At 47.6% G+C, this 20,750-nt stretch overlaps 1 protein-coding gene across 1 annotated transcript in view; it reads right to left on the reverse strand.

Moving 5' to 3' along the window:
* NEDD4L (NEDD4 like E3 ubiquitin protein ligase) overlaps positions 1–20,750 on the reverse strand; it is a 329,372-nt gene that overhangs the window by 211,770 nt on the left and 96,852 nt on the right. The window contains exon 2 of the mRNA XM_040632477.1: positions 9,867–9,940. Within this exon, the coding sequence (XP_040488411.1) occupies positions 9,867–9,940 (74 nt within the window). The remainder of the gene's footprint in view (positions 1–9,866; positions 9,941–20,750) is intronic.

The raw sequence follows: 20,750 nt of genomic DNA on the forward strand, positions 1-20,750 counted from the left end.
GGGGGGGGGGGGGGGGGGGGGGGGGTAGTTGGGGAGGTGTAGGCATGAAGGACAAGAACAAGGCAGCTGTGCAAAATAGGGAGACGGTGGTCATTCTGCACACCAGCAAAGGCACAGGAGACGGAGTGTGGCCTCCGAGTGTGGCTGCCTAGGGAGGTCAGGCCAAGAGATGCCCTGGAGGGTGCACAGAGGGCACTTTTGTCAACATTAAGGAGCCAGGACCTTAGTCCACAGCAACGACTGCTTGTTAAGGGTTCTGCCAAGAACCGAATGCAGGCTATGCTTGAGAGAGAGAATTCTGTTTATGTGAGGAGGGACAGGGGGTGGGGACGAAGGCAGATGTTAACAGCACCTGCGAAGTCCTCTACACAAACATGGAGACGAGGCTGGGGAGTGGGAAGGAGGGATAAGCGCCAAGGACAACTCCCAGGTCTCCAGCTCGGATGCCTTGATAGTCTCGGGAGCCACCACTGAAGACAGGTCATTCCAGAAAAAGAACAGTTTCAAACATTTTGACATTCCAGGCCAAGAAACAGTGTAAGAGCAAACCAAAGATCCTGAGTTATACGGTCTCACTAGTCATTCAAATCTCAAGATGGTCTGACTATATACTTAAGAACAGAGAAAACAAAATCACACTACAGAGAGCCCGTAACCCATTCTAGAAGAAAGGAACTTGCAAATTTCCTTTTTACGCTCCAGACTGTCTAGATAACATTTAAAATCACTTCAACAAAATTAAAGCCACTGTTCACAATGAACCCCCAAGAGTTTACAAGCCGGAGGCAGAGAATATATAGCCAACACTATCATTTTCTCACTAGCAAAAACAAAAAGAAAAAAGAAACCAGGATCAAGTTTTTAAGATTCACCCAGTTTTGGTTTCCCAACCAGTTGCCCCCAAACGTGCAACGCAGCATTTCTTTCCAATGCTTCTCTGTCTTCCTACCCTGAATGCTGGATTTCAAGCATCTAAAAGTAACAGAGACTTGAAACAATCATCAGTTCTTCAAAAGGGGAAGCACAATGGTGCACCTTGAACAAGGAAGGAAAGAAATGCAAACAATCCTTGGAGCACATATACTACCCGTTGCTCTCGGAATGCCGGAAGGAATGCCAGCACACGCTCATGAAGAGGCAAGGCCTATTTTATACACTTGTGTTGATATTATACAGTAGAAATGGCAGTTCTTTTAATAATTTACTGAGGAGATACGCACTGCAGACTCCTTATTAAACATTACTTGCACTAAAGTCCTAAGTCTAAAAAATATTCAGTGGAGAAAACAGGCCATATTTTAATCGCAATACACTCATTTAAATTATGGGACTGCACATCTGCTTGTACACGTATAAATTCAACTTTTTTTTTTTTAAAGATTTTTTATTTATTTATGTGACAGAGAGACAGCCAGCGAGAGAGGGAACACAGCAGGGGAGTGGGAGAGGAAGAAGCAGGCTCCCAGCGGAGGAGCCTGATGTGGGGCTCGATCCCAGAACGCTGGGATCACGCCCTGAGCCGAAGGCAGACGCTTAACGACTGTGCTACCCAGGCGCCCCCTAAATTCAACTTTATTATTCAGGTATTTATAGACAAAGCAGCGAGAATCATTTTCTCTAGGGCAGAAACATTTTGACAGTTGTATTCATTTGCTGACTTCAAAATCCACCGTGCCTATCTAAAAAGTTCCATAAGTGGGGCGCCTGGGTGGTTCAGTCGGTTTAAGCGTCTGCCTTTGGCTCAAGTCATGATCTCAGGGTCCTGGGATGGAGCCCCACATAGGGCTCCCTTCTCCACGGGAGTCTGCTTCTCCCACTCCCTCTGCTCCTCTCCCCTGCTTGTGCTCGCTCTCTCAAACAAATAAATAAAAGCTTAAAAAATTTTTAAATAAAAATATAAATAAGTTTCATAAGTTATATCGTAAGCATGCTGCCCTTGAAGAGGGGAAAGGAATAAAAACTCCTGCGATATCTAGAAACCCTATTCCGCCACGCCCCAAAAGTCAATACTGGCTCAATTCCTGTCTGTCATTGACTAACCAGCAGCTCTATGTTAACAGTTTAATCTGAAAATCGTGACCAAGTAACACTGGCACTCCCCATTCTAAATATATACGTTGTAGAGAATCAATAGCTTATACCGTCAGGGGTTGGCACCCTAGGGCCCGTGAGCCACTGGCACGCAGCCGCGCCCATCGGCCCCGGGCCTGGCTGCTTCTGCGCTATCTCGGAGACCGACATCTGCTGAGCCGAAGCTCTTTCCTATCTGGCCCTTCGAAGACAAAATGTGCTGGTCCCCAGTGTGGACAACCCCTTACAGCACTCAGAGGACGCTCCTTTCCCACTTACGAACCTGCCAGCTCGCTTACACTTATAAAAAACTATCTTAAAAATTTTATCTTCCAGGTCCCTCCCCCAAATATAAACCCTACATAGAAATAATTTTATGAAACCTACTGACAATGTTTCTTAGAAGACGAAATATTATAACATAGGAGATTTGCATCTGAGAAATCAAACCTCTTGGGATTCCGGAGATATCTATCCATTTTTAAAGGACTAACTTTTAGGTATACTACCAGGATACTTTCACCTTCCGTAAGAGCATTTCTGTCAACGCAGATGCACTGTGGGCCCAGACAGCAGTATTCCCAAGGCCTCTCCCAGGCCCAGCCCCCGAAAATGGGTTGGCGAGCCACTTTCACCGCCTAAAAACAGGGGCACCACGGACGAGAGAGAACCCTCTCCCTCTTCCATTGGGGAGGAAATGGAGCGCCGACCTCCCTTCAGACGCTGCCTCTGGCTGTTTCTGCAGGCTTGGCTGTGAAGTTCGACTTTTGTAAAATAAATATTGTCTTCACCGGCTTACGCATTTAGCAATGCTTTCGTTTCTGACTCCTCTGCAGTTGGCACACCGCCCTGCTTACACTTCAGCTTCTTATACTCTCCTACCTCCCCCCTAAAAGGACCATGGTGAGACAAATATAGAACGCTTTGCGATAAAGCAAGACCGAAGGTGCTGGGGTGCGGAGTGGGGGGCATCCACGCAAAGACCCGCAGCTGAACCATGAGGAAGAGGAAGGAGTCGGGGGGGGGCGGGCAGGAAGGGGCAGCCCAACCCCCCCACGTCCACCGACATCCACTGTCCACTGCTGCCCAGAGGTGCCCTCTGTGATTCCATCGGATAATTAAAATAGTGCCCACGGCCCTTGAGTAGCTTTCATTTTTCCGTTTTCTCGGGCTCCACGCTGACCCGATGACCAAAATTTACTGCACGTCTACGATGTGCTTGTACCCCTCGTCTTCCTGAAACGCATCCATTCTCTGCCTCACAGACCCGGCGACCGGAGAACACTGTTCTAGACTCTGATGACGATGAGGGCAAGGCGCCCTCCAACTTTCCCCCCGCTCTCCGTTGGACCCCGCGGCAGAGCAGGGGCCCCGCAGATAATGCCCACACATTCGTGCATCCGGAGTGAAGGCCAAGCAGAAGATTCTGAAGGAGTGACGCTCCTTCACACGACATCAGAGAACGGTACAGAAGTGTGGCCCGTCTAGTTCGCTCCTTCGTTACCAAAACTCGGGTGACACAAAGGCCAGTCTATACAGACAGTTTCACAAATTATCAGATGGTCCCTGCACAGCCCAGCTGTTTCAGTGATTCAAGAGCGTTCTACACAGTGGGAGGACACTAGCTGTAACACAGCAAGCCTGAGGGCCTGACGCAGAATAGAAACACGCAGGCCCTACACGCTGACCCATTTGCCACTTCTAATTGTTTCCCTCTGGGAAACCGCGCGGCCGTGCAAAACCATGATCAACAGCCTTTCTAAGGACGTGGCACAAACTCGTGCACTCAAAGACCAGGAAGTAAACACAAAGAGTGTCGTGCTTTTTACAGAATAAGAGGTTTTCACTTAGAGGAGGAGGGCAAGATCCTTTGAGGTCCTACCAGGCTGGGTGTATGGTCAGAATAAATTGTCCGAGAGGCAGGCTCCCTGGGGCGCTCACGTGAGTATTGTATGAGCTCTCCGGTGCAGGGATTTTAAGACAAATACTTTTCGGCCCAGAGGCCATTCGTGTTGATGTTGTGATTCGCAGCAATGGCCTAGATAGCTCAGGCCCAAGAAACACGGTCTCTGCTGAGTTTAAGGCGCTCTGCACCCACGTAAGGAGGCCCATGCGCTGTCGGGGGGGGGGGGGGGGGTCTGCTCTCTAGGTGAAAGACCACCAGTGCAGGGGTTAAAACCAAACACAGGTCCGTCCCTCAGGGGCCTCAGGGCTATGTCAGCAGAGGAGACCGGCTGCACAGAATAGGACGGGAGACGTGGGGTACTTGGTGGCCCAGAGGTCATGGCCCCATCTAACAATGCATCCAGTGGATACCTCCAGCTCCGTGACCTTGGGTGTCTAGATCGCCAAGATTTTCCAGAGGCCTGGAAATAACGGATTTTTAATATGACATCTCCCAAATGTTGGCTCTGGATTTTTATTTCTGTTTTGTGCCCCATGGGCCAAATAAGCACACCCAAGAGCTCAGTCTAGCCCAAAAGACGGACAGTTTGCAAACTCTAGCCTAACGACATCCTAGAAGGGCTTATGGTTTATTGAGGGGACGCTCAAGGTACTTATAGCCTCAAGGTTTCCCCACTGGACAAAAGGAAACTTATTCTGTGCAAGGTTTTCAAAAAATGGCCAAAAAATAAAAAAATCCTTTTTGGAGAGACAGTGAGTTAATAGTTAAAATTTACACGTGTACAGTATATAACTAAAATATTGCCTCACCCATTTCTTACTGGTCACCTGGGGGGAAAGTAATGACCATGGATGGAACAGACAGGCCCCAGATTAAACCTGGGACCCAACTTGTTTTAGCACCATTGGTTAGGACAACCAGACATCATGTTCCTCCTGAGCGAACAGCATCCCCATTCCTGTCCCCGATGTTGAAACTGGATTTGATCAGCCTTTTTTTTTTTTTTTTTTTTTTTTTTTAAAGAGAGAGAGAGTGAGCGAGCACACAAGCGTAAGGGGCAGAGGGAGAATCTCAAGCAAACTCAGCACTGAGCGCAGAACCCGACGTGGGGCTCAATCACATGACCCTGAGATCATGACCTAAGCCGAAATCATAAGTCGAACACTTAACTGCACCACCCAGGGGCCCCTGGTCAAGCCTTTAGATGCAACTTCTACCAAACAGGAAAACCAGGAGGAGAAAGAGCACATTAAATGATATGACAGGAAAGAACTGAATGTGGGTGAGACAACCTGCTGATCATTCCAGGTCATTTAAAAGGGGAGAATGATTCTAGATTAACAGGAGTTTAAGAGACCTACCAAAACTAAACGCAACACATGGTTCTCAGTTGAATTCTGCTCTAAACAACCCAGTTGTAAAAGGCATCGAAGGCACGACTGGGGGGAGTCAGGTAATGGACTAGGTAAGAGAGTCCATTAGGCAATTATTGTTCATTTTGTGAAAATTGTATTGCGGTTATAAAGGAATATGCCATTTTTTTCGAGATGCAGGCTGAAGTACTTAGGGCTAGATGTCATGATGTCTATAATTCACTTTGGAATACTTCAGTAAAAAAAAAATTTTTTTTTAATTGATGAAGCCAATGCAGAAAAATGTTAACTTCAACCTAGATAATGGGACGGAGGTGAGGCGGGGCCACAGAGCCATCTCGCCAGGGCAGTAACTCCCCGTCACTAGCCTACACGAGGATTTGCTTCCACATCCCTCCGACGCCCTCGAGTGAGTGTGTGTTCTGCATTTCAAATCACCACTTGTCAAAAGAAAAAAAAAGACAGCAACCCAAACAGGTGTAACCTGATGCTAACAGTTCAACACACAAAATACACAGAAGCGAGTGTGAAATGAGAGTCTTGAAATCTTCCGTATGAAAGCATGAAATTTCTAGTTGTCTTGGCCACTGTTGCTCAATTTAAGGAGCAGCTTTCTGGTCTCAGATGATTCGAAGTAACCTCAAACCGATCGCACTTCAGAAGGAAAAGGGGGGAGGTGGATCTAAAACTTACATTAAAAGGGCCCTATTCGGTTACAACTTAAGCCTGTGCCAAAAAGTTAGAAGTCTCGAGATACAAGCTTACCTGAAGGATACAGTCTGAAACTTAAAGATATTCTAAGTTTTAACAAAAACCAAACAAACCACAAACTAAGATCTTACTTGGCAAAGTCTGTCTATTCGAAATTGATTTACTCTACGATATTCACTTACAGTCCGAAGAACTCGGGTCAGCTCAAACACAAAGGGCAGTTCTTCAAATCGGCTTTTTCAAAGCATGCAGTCGTTACATTTCAGGTTTGAGAGAGACCCTAACAGTCATCTAGTCCGATGGCCCATCCAGGGGCTCAACGTCTATTACTCAGGTAGAGTATTATCCTACCATCAGAAAGAGGAGTTCAATCTGATCAACCTGGACAGACAGGGGTGGTGCTGGAGTGAGGGGCAAACCAGACTGGAGAGGCTGGCAGGGCCCGTCACCAGCAGACTGGAATCCTACACCTGGACAGGAAGGACACTGGGACTGTGAAGAGGCAGCAAGAGAACCGGAGTAAAGATGCCTCCATGATTCTCACACGCCACACTTTACCTCATGAAGACAACAGCCCCATTTCCAAAATGGAAGCAGGTACGCTATGTATGCCATGTTTTCAACATGGTTTTACTTCCTTTTGGATGTCATCTTGGCATTTTACAGGTGGTGTGCTTTTTTGGGCTTTTTGTTTGTTTGTTTTTTGAGTTAGATTATCTTTCCCTCAGCTTTAGGGGAAAAAAAAAAATCACATAGCATTTTTTTCCCATAGTCTGGGTCATCAAGTGTGGAGGTCTTTTACCTGGGGTGACCAGTCTCCATATACATCCTCCGTCCCGACCTCTCACATTTGACGTAGCATTTGTTGCAGACAAAAGTGTCCCTGTTTAGTTGACAGATGATGGGGTTGCCCTTCTTTGACCCGAGGGTGTGACCCAAAAGAAAACCTTTCTCTGCTAGTGCCATTTCCACACAGACCAAACGCTCAGAAATCCAAGGAGAGCAACAGCTCAATTACCGAATCTTCTTTAAACAAAGGCTCTTTTAAAGAAGTTAGACTTTGCTGGAAGGAAGCTGGAAAATGATCTTGTATTCTCAGTGCAGGATTGGGACAAAGAATGCGGAAAAGAAGGGCATTTCAGGTACAGGCCTTTCCAGGGTGAATCGGCCACCCTGACAGGGAGGCAGGCCTGAGAACAGGGTCCCACAAACCCCAGTCCTCTCTGAAGTGTAGGCTTAGGCAGCCTCTCACCTGGGAGAGATGGAGTGCTCATCACACCCCGACCAACACATCCCGCCCCTCCCCCACCACCCACTGCGCCCCAACCACCAGCCCTCACCACCTCAGGCCAGGCGGCCTCCCTTGGAAACAAAGCAGAGAGAGACCCAAAGAAGTAAGTGCTGTCTTGGGGTGCCCAGGTGGCTCCGTCAGTTAAGCATCCGACTCTTGATTTCAGCTCAGGTCATGATCTCAGGGTCGTGAGATCGAGCCCCACCACATTGGGCTCCACATTCAGCACAGAGTCCGCTTAGGATTCTCTCTCTCCCTCTCCCTCTCCCTCTGCCTCTTCTCTATCTCCCTCCCGCTCTTTCAAACAAAACAAAACAAAACAAAACAAAACAAAACAAAACAAAAAACCTATTAAAAAAAGGAGTAAAGCCTGTCTTTTCAAAACACACAAGTCTATATGGTTTCTACCACTTATGAGTTTCTGATGATGCTGCTTTGCCAACACTGGCCTTCTTTCTCCAGCCATGATCTTTCCACAACAGGGGTTCCTGTTCCTACGGAGCTCTCTCCCTGGGAAGGGAGAATGGGAAACACAGATGGAGGGGTGCAGTGACAGGCCTGGGGTTCCGAAGGACACAGATAGTAAGGGTCTCACTCCAGCGGAGAGCAGGGGCACACACCACCAGTCCACACTCATGACTTCTGCCCCCAAACACAGGAGAGCTGCCGGGTGAGCAGAGTGACCACGGGGCTCTCCCCAGACTCCCACACGCCAGTTACGAGTCAACAGTGATCCCTGTTCTATACGAGCTACTGCAACACAGAAAGCTTGAGAGGGTCTGTTCAAGGGAACGGGGAGAATGCAGGTCGTGGGGCAAAATAAGGTGATAAACGGGTCCATTCTAGAGTGAAATGCCAACATGGCGTGAACTGCACTCTGCCACCTAATCCTTCCGTTTCAGCTCAGTCACTGGCACTGGGTCCTTAAAGAACTACGGCACCCTGGGGAAAGCGGACACCTAAGCGAGGCACAGAGAGTGACGGAGGAAGGCAGGAAGGGAGGACGGTGTGTTTTCTATTTATTAAACAAAGAAAATGAAGGACAGGGCGCCTGGGTGGCTCAGTCGGTTAAGCATCTGCCTTCAGCTCAGGTCTGGGATCAAGCCCCGCATCAGGCATGCAAACGTTTCGATTAAACGTTTCAATTAAAATCCACCTGCCCAATCTTGGTCACGGCGCTCTGTATGGTAAGCAACGGCAGTGAGACGTCTCAAACTCCTATGAATTTCTCATCTAGTAGGAGGCAGACGAGTGAAATATTAGAGCATTCACACAGGCACGAGAGAGGAGAAGGAACCTGCAGGTGAGATGTGCTTCCCTCCCCACACCAGCAACTCACGACGGAGGCACGTGTGTGCAGCTCCCACGACAGCTCAGACAGCTAACCCTCGATTAGTCATTTGAGGCACACGGAAGAATGGGGAATTTTTCTTTTAAGATTCATTTATTTATTTGGGGGGGAGGTGCAGAAGGGAGAGGGAGAGACAGTCCCAAGCAGACTCCATGCTGAGCGCAGAGCCCATTGCAGAGCTTGATCTCACGACCCTGAGATCACCACCCGAGCCAATATCAAGAGTCGGACACTTAACTGACTGCACCACCCAGGTGCCCCAAGCATCACACTGAGGCCCTGAAGACCAGAGGCTGACTGCGGTCCACACAAGGGAGCCTACAAGATTAAATGAATGTTCTAACGAGAGCATTCCAGCAACAGCTAACTGTCCCAGCTGCCACTGCATTCCTCATAGCTCAGCCCTACCGCGTACCCAACGCGAACAGAGCGGGGGGCCAAGGGCCTGTCCAGCACCACTGACATGCACGCCCTGGGCAAGCAGTAAGCTTCCTGGATAAAGTTCTGTCAGCCACAGGACAGGCAAGTTGGACAGGAACACCTCTAATGTCTCCTCCATGTCTAGAGTTCAAAAAGGGTTTTGTTCTCCAAAATCTGGTCCAAATCCCAGTTCTCGGTAGCTCTAACCTCATTGTGCTACTAGTTTAATAACTTATTGCGACACCCAGCAGAGCCAACAGGAACAAAAGGGCTGATTTCAAGATTTAGGAGTATCAGGCACAGTCCTGAAAATAAGAAAAGCTAAGGACGCAGAAAGACCAGGCTGCCAGTGCTTCGAGAAAAGGCACAGAAATCACCAAATTCACTCACTCATCACCAAATCTCTCAGTTCAGATTATACGTGCCAGAGAATACTCAGTTCTGCTGGGAACAAAATAACACTTTCACATCTCCCTAAAAAGGGATTTTTTTTAAAAAGGAATGTACTAAAATGAATACACATTCCGAAACCGTATTTTTCTACAGAGAAAAACAGAAACATCGGAATCCAGTCTCCTCGTGAAATCAAGCGAGATGGAAGGCAAGACACACCCACCCCCCTCCCCCATCGCTCCGTCAGAAACTCCGGAGGGCGGCCTGGCAATCGTTGTTTGAAGAAGGCCTCAGTTTGGAAAGCGCTTGCCTAACTCGTCAGAAGCCTACAAAAAATCAAACCAAACATACCTGGCTCCAAAGATGTCCTTTTTGGCGAGATCAATTCCAGAAACAACCTTCACTCTGAGAATACGGGACTCTCCCTGTTGGAGGAAAAAAAAAAAAAAAAAGATTAAGAAATGGACCTTCAGTGGGTCATTTCTTACCCAATATGCAAAGGTAACAATTTCTGTTTAGACCAGTCCTGGGGACACAGAACCAATCAACTCAGCACCAGCGATTCTTCCTCACAATGAAGTTCGAAAGGCCAACATTCCAGCTCTGCAATCCTGTGGCCCTAGAAACTAAGAACATCCTGGGGCGCCTAGGTGGCTCAGTCGGTTAAGCATTCGACTCTTGATTTCAGTTCAGGTCACGATCTCAGGGTCCTGGGATCAATACCGGAGTCTGGCTCTGCGCTCAGCAGGGAGTCTGCTTTCCCTCTGCCCTCCCTTCCCCCATGCTCTCTTCCTCTCTCTCTCAAATAAATTAATAAATTCTTTTTTAAAAAATTTAGAGCATCCAGGTTAATTAAGCACAAGTTTAATCCAAACTACATCATACAGATCAATTATGTGGACCAGTGAAAGATTTCCAGTTATATACCAAGAACACAAGCATACATTTGAAACCACATAGATCTTTAAGAATTTATTTAATAATTCCCTGGTTTTTCACTTTAATAAATAATTCCTCCATGGAAATTTATACATTTATGTGCGTGGCCTGAGACAGAAAGAAATTTCATGTGCTACAGGATTTCCTCAAAATTAGTTTCATCACGTTGGTACTCAACAAGCAAAAATAATTCCTCAGTTGCAGTGAGAAGAAAATAAATAAATAAATAAATAAATAAATAAATAAATAAAGAGCACCATCCCAAGAGGAAATAATCTCAAACCATCTCAGAAATCCATTCATTCATTCATTCACTCATTCATTCACTCATTCATCCACCTGCTTATTTATTCATTCCAACATTCTCTAAGCAGCTCCTACTGCACTGGGCATTGTGCAAGGTCTTAAAACATATACACAAATATGCTCATGGTCTCCTGTGAGGGGTGGGCAGCCCCACAGTGCAGGACCCCGTGATGCCCTCATGCCAAAAGGTTAGAGCAGTAGCTAAGGGCTAAAACATTCAGGCTAGAGGAGCTGGCTTGCTCTCAAGTTTCTGGTTTGGGTCATTAAGTGTTAACGTGAACCAAAAGACAGGAATAAGTCGAATTCAAAGCATCTATGAAACCACCAGGTGGGGGGAGAGAAAAAGACTAGATAAATGGGAGAGACGTCTGGTGTGGGTCAGACGGGGAAGTGATCAGTTTAAGAGCCGTAGTTGGTGGTTACAGCTACAGGTGCAGAAGAACATACCCAGGAAGGGTAAGGAGGGGAAAGGGCTGGGGGTGGAGCCCTTGGGGACAAGAGCACCGAGGGGCAAGAGAGAAGGACTGTGAAACCCATCTATCCATGTGTTCGGTCAAGACCCAGGTGAAGGAAAGAAAATCCAAATGATTCTGCAGTCTACGTCAAAGGAGGTGGGGTGAAATTAAACATGGAGACAGGAGGCCATTGAGCCCTGGTCAATGAGCTGCACACACACTGAGCAACCAAACCGTGCTAGAGATCGCTACTGTCCAGGATTCTTCCATCCCTCCCACCACCCACCCCTGATGCAAGGCTGCCCACATGCCCACACAGCAGAGACACAAACAGGTTTCTCAACTTGTGTGTGTGCTTAGGACCCCCTTCCAAATGAGGTCTGCATTCAGGTTTGGCTTTCACGCACTTGATGAAAGCATTAAAACAAGCGAGGGGTAACTAACACACGGCTTTGCTAGAGCGTAGAAGCGTCTCCAAGGGCTTCCCAAAGCTTCTGGGTTAAGGGCCCTTCCCCTGGCTCCTTAAGCAGCCACCGACTGCCCTGACCTCTCTCCCTTCCACTCACCTCCACGGCCAGTCATCAAGGACTGTTTGTTGGCACAGCTGTCACCGGGGCTACAGCTCTTCCGTCTCTCCCAGCACACTGCACCCCACCGCCCATCATCAGACCTCTCTGATGACCTACTCAACTCAAGGAACGCCCCCGGGGGATGCACTGTTTTACACATGGATAAAAATCTGGCAGCGCCTTTGCAGAGTTAACGGTACAATGGGAGGAGTTTAAGGCCCACTAGTGCATACAAATTGCATACAAGTTGAAGATCACGGATGAAACGAAATCCTTGTCTGCCAGGCTAAGGCGTTAAGACTTTGAGACGGAATGAGGAACCACTCAGAAGAAATGAGGATAGGGAACAGCTGGAGAGGAGCGTACTTTTCTGTCTCCCTGCCTCCCCCCATCCCAGCTCTCTGGCCCTCCCCCATCCCCTGACAAAAGACTTCCAACCAGCAATTCTCCCCAAACACCCTTGTGCAGAGGGGGGCGAGAAAAATCGGTTGGTACCCACGGATGGTGGATAGTGTTAAAGGAAGTGCTAAGCCTCCAGGCCAGTCCTGGGTGCTGGCGAAAGGAGATGGTGGATCGGGTCTACCATGCGTGACTCCTTCCATAAGCAACTCGGGCAGGGAAGCAGTCTTTCCACCCCAGACTGGCACTGGTCACCGAGTTGGGGAAGACAAACAAGGGACTGTCTAGGATGGAAGCCCATGTACAGTCAGGCACAGAGCAAAAGATAAGAATTCTGGTAAGAAACAGTCTCTTTATCTCATAGCCCTTGGGATCTCTCAAAAATCCTGGGCAGCATCCTGGACTTGCCACCAACTTGATAGGGGGCTCAACTGCATCGTGTCTGGATTCTATGGAATAAGATAAGCCCAGCTCACACCGGTTCCCTGAGGTTTATATTAACATTAGGTGAATGTTCTTTGTTCTTCCACTGGGCAGACCTACTTTTCAAAAGCACACATTTTAAAGTCAGGGAACATTTATATGAATAAATGAATAAAAATAAACTTTACTGAAGGAACAAGTAGAATTTTTTTATGGAAATTGATTTATTCATTTGGTAAGCAAGAGTGCCTGCTCTAAGACCTAGGGATACAGCAAGACAGACAGACAGAACGCCCCCACCCCCACTCGGCCCCACCCACCTTCTGGTGTTCATGAAAGTGCACTGTATACCAAGGCTCTCAACTACATGGAGACACAAATTGCAGGTCTGGAGGGCAAAGGGTAATATATAACATACTTTAAAATTTTGTACACTTCTCTTTCCACTAAAGAAATTCTCATTTAAGAAGCAAACGTAGGAAAATAAGCATAGATATGTGCACAAGCAAACCAAAAAACAGCTACAAGGACAGTTGCCAAAGCATTTTTCAATCGGAAACGAAAAATGCAAAAGTCCCTCAAAAGTAGACAGTTAAATGTCCATGGCAATTCTGTGCAATGAGCTACAACACTGTCGTTAAAAATGTGTGAGATTCTGGGGTGCCTGGGTGGCTCAGTAGGTTAAGCATCTGCCTGCAGCTTGGGTCATGATCCCAGGGTCCTAGGATCCAGCCCTGGCCAGCCCTGGGTCGGGCTCCCTGGGCCGGGCTCCCCACTTAGTGGGGAGTCTGCTTCTCCCTCTGCCTGTCACCCTGCTCATGCTCATGCACTCTCTCTCTCAAATAAATAAAATCTTAAAAAAAAAATTGTGTGAGATTCTGTAATGACCGTCATTCATTCCACAAGTGTTTTCTAAGTACCGACCATGTGCCAGACCCATTATCTGGGAGTTCGGATATGAACAAGACGGAGTTCCTCCCTCAAGGAATACAATCTAGAAATCAGACAGAATATAAATATATACTGCAAAGAGGAATTTCTGATGGTGGTAAGTGCTTTGATGACAACTCAATACCAGCAACTAAGCAGAGGGAGAACGGGAGAATATTTTAAGACGGGTGGTCTGGAAAGGCCTCTTTGGAGAGGAGACACCTGAGCTGAAATCAAAGGAGACAAAAGGTGATGCTGTGGGGGTGAGGATTTTCATGCAGAGGTGACAGCAAGTCCCCAGGCCTCGGGGAGCAGGTCTGGCATTGCAAGGAGAGGCAAGAGCAGAGTGGTACGGTGGGGCCAGAGACCCAAGAGGCCAGCCTCCTGAGAAAGTGGGCATTAGTCCAACCATCTCTGGAAAGTTTTAAGCAGGAGACTGATAACATCGGATGTGAGTTTTTAGAAGACCACCTTGGTTGCTGTGCAAGATCAGATTATAAGGGAACAAGAACAGAAACAGACCAATTAGAAAGAGATCTGGCAAGAGATGGTGGGGGCTTCACATAGGATTGACATGGAGAGGTGACCGTATTCGAAATAAACAACTTGGTTTATTTAAAAAAAAAAAAAAAGTTTCAAAAATGGGCTATACAAGTGAGTTAGAGATAAGCAAGGCGGTCAATAGCTGTATCCCTTTTCCACTTGGACAACATTTCCCAGCATGCCTCACAGTTAGGTGGTCATGTGACTAAGTTCTGGCCAGTGGAATGAGCTTAGAAATGTATGTATTTTCCAGACATAGCCCATAAGACCCTCCCTCCATTCTCTTCTCCCCACTCAACAGACAAAATCCTGAAAGCCAAGAAGGGTGTAGCGGGACGGAGCACCTGCCCTGAGCTTGCCGCCTCCACCGTCACCTACCCACCTTGCCAGGACAGTGAGCTGGAAACACACTTGTACTGTTTCTCCCCACTGAAAATTAAAGGTTGCTTTAGCAGTTGGCCTTCGTTCATATACAATATAATCTCAATTTTCAATAAATATCAATTATGTATAAGCACAGAAAAAGACATCCAGAGGATTATAGTAGCAGTGATTACCTCTGATAATGGATAACGTTCTGATCTGATAACGTTCTTGTTGAAACATTACATATTTTTCTTTGGAAATTAAATTTTTGAAGAAACTCCAAAAAATAATAATACATATGGAAAAAAAAGAAAAATTTAAAATCACAGGCTTAGGAATCTAGGTTTCTGTATTTCTAAAGTGAATAAACCTTTTGTCATAATAAAAACCTACAGGTTATATTTTAGCTAACTCGCAAAGGTATAGAGCTGTCTACCTGGGAGATGTGAAAAGGACACCCTTCTGTAACGCCCAGGCAACAGCTGGGAGGTGAAAGGAGCAAAGAGCCTTTATTGAGCACTTGCTATTTACAAGCAGCTGTGACGGGAAATTTCACCTCGCTCTGAAGTTATGGGGCAGGGGAGCAGGAAAAAGAATGTTACTCTATAAAAACTGTTTTTACACATGAGTTTCAGACATACAGCAAAAACTTATCTGTGTTTCCTCTCAATAATAAGTGTGCACACAGATAAGCAGCCATCGTCACCCTGTAAAGAAACACATGATCAGGTGTGTGACGACTTTATCAGATGCCACGGGCGACAAGCCGAGCAACTGGACTTTCTGAGGCATTTTATTACTTTCATAAAATCTACGCATGACATTGCGGGCCCTGGTTATGACCCCAGTAGAATTCAATATTTAACTAAGGTGGCTTACGACAACGAAGATATTATTTGGAGTTGGACCGTGCGGAGCAGAGAAGTGCAGGCGGAGAAGAGGTGAGGCCGGAAACTGCGGGTCTGCTCACGACTCTCAGGGTCTCTTCCGGCTACTATCCATCTACTGTTTTCGCATGCTCACTGCACATCAGGGACGATTCTATGCACCTGACGTGTGTTTTTCTTTTGTACTTCATTTTCTAAATCCTCCTGAAGGCCTAAAACAAGATAAGGTACCCAAGCTATAGCTGAGTGCCCCGCACCAACTCCCGACTTATCAACAGGGGGGATTCTGAAGGTTCATCTTTAAGGCAGTTGTTTCCAGAAGCCTGCTCGTATAAACTGGAAGTGGTTACCAAATTCCCATGGCCACCCACAAAGCCTACTAAATACCTCATCTACCAAAATTACTCCTGATAAAATAAACCTCAAGTTCCAACCCAAAGTAAGATACCAGAATTCACATTTTCTCCTAGGAATCCACCTTGAGAAGGTAAACTTCTTTTTTAAGATTTTTATTTATGCATTTGAGAGACAGAGAGAGAGAGAGAGTGCGAGCGCACATGGTGAGGGGTGGAGCAGAGGGAGGGAGAAAGTCTCAAGCAAACTCTACACTGAGCATGGAGGCCGACACAGGGACTGATTCCAGGACCCCAAGATCACGACCTGAGCCGAAACCAAGAGCAGGACGCTTAACTGACTGTGCCACCCAGGCACCCCAAGAAGGTAACTTTTCATATTTCATACCTTATCCTTCACAATGGCAGCTGACCCCCCATCCCTGGCAAAAGGTGGTATCTGGGTTAGAAAATAGTGTTCTTTTTCCACAGGGTCCCCAGGGACCCCAGGTATCACATACAGCAGCCCATCCTTGTAAGACAAGGAAGACCTATGTCAGGAACTTGCACATCTTAGTCTTTCACCCCTCTATTAATTTACACATTTATCTTCCATATTCCACCAGTGACGTATAGTTCTCACTATTACCCATAACACTTGCAGGCTCACGTACACACTCCTGGTTTAAAGGGATGATCAGAATCTTTATACGCTGAAACATCTAAGTTATAGATATGTCCATTAACTTCAGTTGCTTTAAAAATTAAATCAGCTAACATAAAGTGCCCACCCTGTGCCTACTACACAGCAGATACCATTCATCTTCCCGTTCCCACCTGCTCTTGCTCCAGCTATGAGCCAAGATCCTGTTCCATACATCTCTTTAAATTTTCTACAACCCCCGTCGCCCCGACCTCATCCCTTATTCCCGCCCATTTCAGCTCTGCAACCTCCTGTCCTCTTCACTCTCTGCCTTTTCCTACTCTGTATTGCCACCCCAATTCCTACTCTCTAAACCTTTTCCCCTCTTCTCTCCTTTGATGGGTCCCCGGCCTCACACTGCAGCCCCCTCTCCGACCTTCTTGCTCTCTCTCAGTTCTCCACTCTGACCTTCTCATTGTTCATGCAAAAAAATGTGCTGAGTGACATTTATGTTCAATGCGCTGTGCTAGCAGACAGGAAGAACACAAAAGTAAACAAGAAGGTGTCTACCTTCTTCTCTGCCCAGGAGGGGCTTACGATCAGTTGCGAGGTTAGACATATACATACCTGTAATATATCTGTAATACAGGGGCGGAAGAGAAACCTATAATACGTGGGTGGAGGACAAAGACACAGGGGGTTACAGGAGGGGAGCCCAATACTGAACTACATGTCCAGCCCAAGCTCAGAAAACCCTGATGACAGCAAACAGCCCCAACTCACAGGCCCATCCTCTGTGGCAGTTCACCACTATCAGCCCAACACAGAACATTCTCAACAAGCTCAAGTCCCAGGGATACTAGTTTCGGAGAAAACTGCAGGAACAGACTGTGCACAACCTACATTTCTCAACCACGGCTAGATTATGGCCATTAATATGCCAAACGGAGGAAACGGGGAGAGGTAAAAGGATGGCCCTCCAGAGCAGAATTCTAATTTTAATGCTCAAGGTGACTAACCTTCAGAAATTATGTTGTGTGATTTTTTAATTTATTTATTGAAAGAGAGAAAGAGTGGGAGAAGGAGTAGAGGGAGAGAACCTTCAAGCAGACTCCCAGCTGAGTGCAGAGCCCCACAAGGGGCTCAGTCTCATGACCCATGAGATCATGACCTGAGCTGAAACGGAGTCAGACGCTTAACCGACTGAGCCACCCAGGTGCCTCTATGTTCTGTGCTTTTAAAAATATGTCCACAAATTCTTGAAATTCCGCTCTTTAAGAGGCAGGGCTTAATTTTCCTCTCTCGCTGGTGGTTGGACATAGTGACTTCTTTCTAATAAACAGAATATGGAAAAAGTTGAAGATTAGGTCATTAAAGGCACTGTGATTTCCTCCTCTCTCAGATCACTCACTCTGAAAGCCAGAGGCTGCCGTGTTGTGAGGACACTCAAGAAGCCCTACGAGGAGTCCATGTAGTGAGGACTGAGGCCTCCCGCTCACAGCCACGTGAAGGAAACATCTTGAAGTGGATCCTCCAGCCCCAGGCAAGCCTTCCGATGACGGCACTCCTCACTGACATCTTGACTACCACCTCATGGCAGATCTTTGCCTGCTCTGTGCTGGTAACTGTGGAAGGCATGTGTCAGAACACTCAGCGAAGCCGTTTTTGTGGCTTTCTGCTGACACACTGCGGGATCATCCGTAACACAGCAATGGAGAATCGGCGCACATGGAGAATCCCACACAATAACTGTCGTCTAGTTTATCTCTTGGCTAAGTGGAGATTTCCCTGCGTATTAGGACACTGCTCAACACAAGGAAAAGATACCAGCTCAAGGCAGAATTTACAGAACTTGGTGACTTGTTCAACGTACATGCAATGGCTGTATTAAGTACAGAATCCCGCACTTTAGAGAAGTACAGTCAATACTCCAAACTGAGACAACTCCAGAAAATCTAGGGCACATGATCATCTGTATGATTTTTTTTTTTAATTCTGGAAAAAAAGAACATTACAGAGTAGCTGTGAAACTTCTATCTGCCTTTATAACAACCCTTTCTCCATCCCACACCCTTATTTTAAGTTCCTGCTAATACTGGGATGACCCACACCAACCAACATCACCTCAATTGTACCTCCTTCCAAAAGCTACTGAGCATCTATTACGTGCCCACCCTGAGTAGCTGCTGTCGTATGGCAGCTTCTCTCCATCCTAATTCACCTGCCACCTCATTAGTCCAACCTTTCTAGAATGTCCTTTCTCCCTTACAACAGTGGGTCTTCGCCATGGACACATGGATCTCATTAAAACCCCTCAGCACGACAATGAAGGCTCACCATGACCTGCTTTATCCCTGAACTACCTGTGCTCTTCGCAGGGACCCAATGCCCTTCCTCACAGCACCCATTCATCCCCTACGATCCGCTCACGGCCATGTCCTCAGGAAACCCAAAGCGCTTACAACACTCCAAGAACAGTACAGGAAGAAGGCGTCAATAAGACAGAGTTCAAGCCTACAGGACTTTACTTTCTATGTCCCAGAAGAACAACATACACACAATTACAAGACGCCACAATAAACTTAACAGCAGCAGTGAAGAATGGTAACCTACAGGAACACAGAGGAGGAAGAAATGAACGTACGTGTCAGGGGTGGGGACAAGGAAAGTTGCTCAGATGAGCGGCCATGGGAGCCAGGCCCCGAAGACTGAGGAAGAGAGAGGAACAATTCTTCAGGCAAAAGAAGCAGCATGAGGGTACCTCGAAATGGAGAGCAAATCAACGTGCAGAGAGACGGGGGAGCGAACAGCTGCCCAGGCCTGGCTTCATCCTCTGTGTGCTACAGGTCAGACACATCCAGCAGACAAGGGACAGGCTCACTGCAGGACAGGAGCAGAGAGAGTCGAATCCAGAGAGAGGAGGACAGGACACGATACATGGTCCGCTACACTGTTCTGGCGGACTGCGCACTGGCTCTGGGGATGGAAGATATGGGACTGGTTCCAAAGCTGGGGGGGGAACAGGGGTCGCACAGCACGGCTAGGTGATAGACTGGTTTTGCAAGGCAAAGAAGGTACCCCCTCAGAGGCGCCTGGGTGGCTCAGTCATTAAGCATCTGCATTCTGCTCAGGTCGTGATCCCAGGGTCCTGGGATCGAGCCCCACATGGGGCTCCCCCTCTGCCTGCTGCTCCCCAGCTTGTTTCTTCTCCCTCTGTCGAATAAATAAAATCTTAAAAAGAAGAAGAAGAAGAAGGCGGCACCCCCTCAAGTTCCCAGTTTGGGTGTAACAGGGCTGCCGCTATCTGATGGTAGAAACTAAAGAGAAGAGAGGGAGTCTGAGGCGAAGGGAAGTAAGAGAACATGGATTTCCTGAGGTTTCCCTGCCAGTGGGGAGGCAGAGACGTCCAAGACGCAGCCAGGAGTCAGAACCCAGAGCTCGGTACAGAGGCCATAAACGGACACTGAGCCTGGGGGGGCCCAGCACCTTTCTCCGAGCCTGGCTTCGGACGGATCATTTCGTCTGGCACTTACGTAATAAGTCACTGTAGTCTTTCTTTCCTGCAGATACGTCTTATGTTCTTGACTCGGCTCCATGGGCGCACTGTCCAACACGTAACCACCAGCTACACGGGGCTGGTTAAGCCGAAGCAGAATCGATGACAACTACAAGTCAGTCCCTTAGTAACATGGGCCACACGTCAGCTGCCCAACAGGCACCTATGCCTAGGGGCTGGCTACCGTGTTGGACACGCAGGGACAGAATATGGGCCATTTCCACAATCACAGGAAGTTCTGCTGGATGGCGCTGCTCTGAACGGCACTAAAACTCACGGCAAGAATGAAGCAGGGTTTGAACATCATCTTGTGAAACGTGGGAAGACTGGAAAGAAGGAAGGGAGGGAGGGAGGAAGGGATCCCTACTCTTAGCTCAACTGTACCTCAATCCAGCGGTGGAATCCAGCTGCCTGGAAGTGAAAGGGGGAGCTCCTGTAATCCCACGTTCTAAGGGCAAGACTTCCTCTGGAGCACTGGGGACCAGCACGCCAATTCACGGCTGTCAAGCTACATGAAGCCAATGCTATACAGTGCAGTGCAGTCCCCGAGTCTAGACAGTTTTTAAACCATTATACAAAGAGGACCCGCGGGGACAGCAGCCTAACCAAGTGTGCGACAGAGACCTGGGAGCGTAGCTGAGGAGGCCAGAATCCTAACCGGGTTGCTCTGTCTTGCACAACAGTCACAGGAAAACGCATTCGGGAGGCAAGAAGAGAAGTAAAATCCCAACAGGATCCCGTTCTTGGTCCCCTAAAGAGAAGACATCGTGGAGAACCCTTGGAGGGAAAGGGCAGGTAGGAAAAAGGCAGGACTCCACATCAGGGTGAAGAGCGGACGGCCCAGCACCAAAGCACTGCCGGGGGGGGGGGGGGGGGGGGGGGGGGGG

This window comes from Ursus maritimus, unplaced genomic scaffold, assembly GCF_017311325.1.
Source record: "Ursus maritimus isolate PB19 unplaced genomic scaffold, ASM1731132v1 scaffold_18, whole genome shotgun sequence".
Lineage (NCBI taxonomy): Eukaryota > Metazoa > Chordata > Mammalia > Carnivora > Ursidae > Ursus > Ursus maritimus.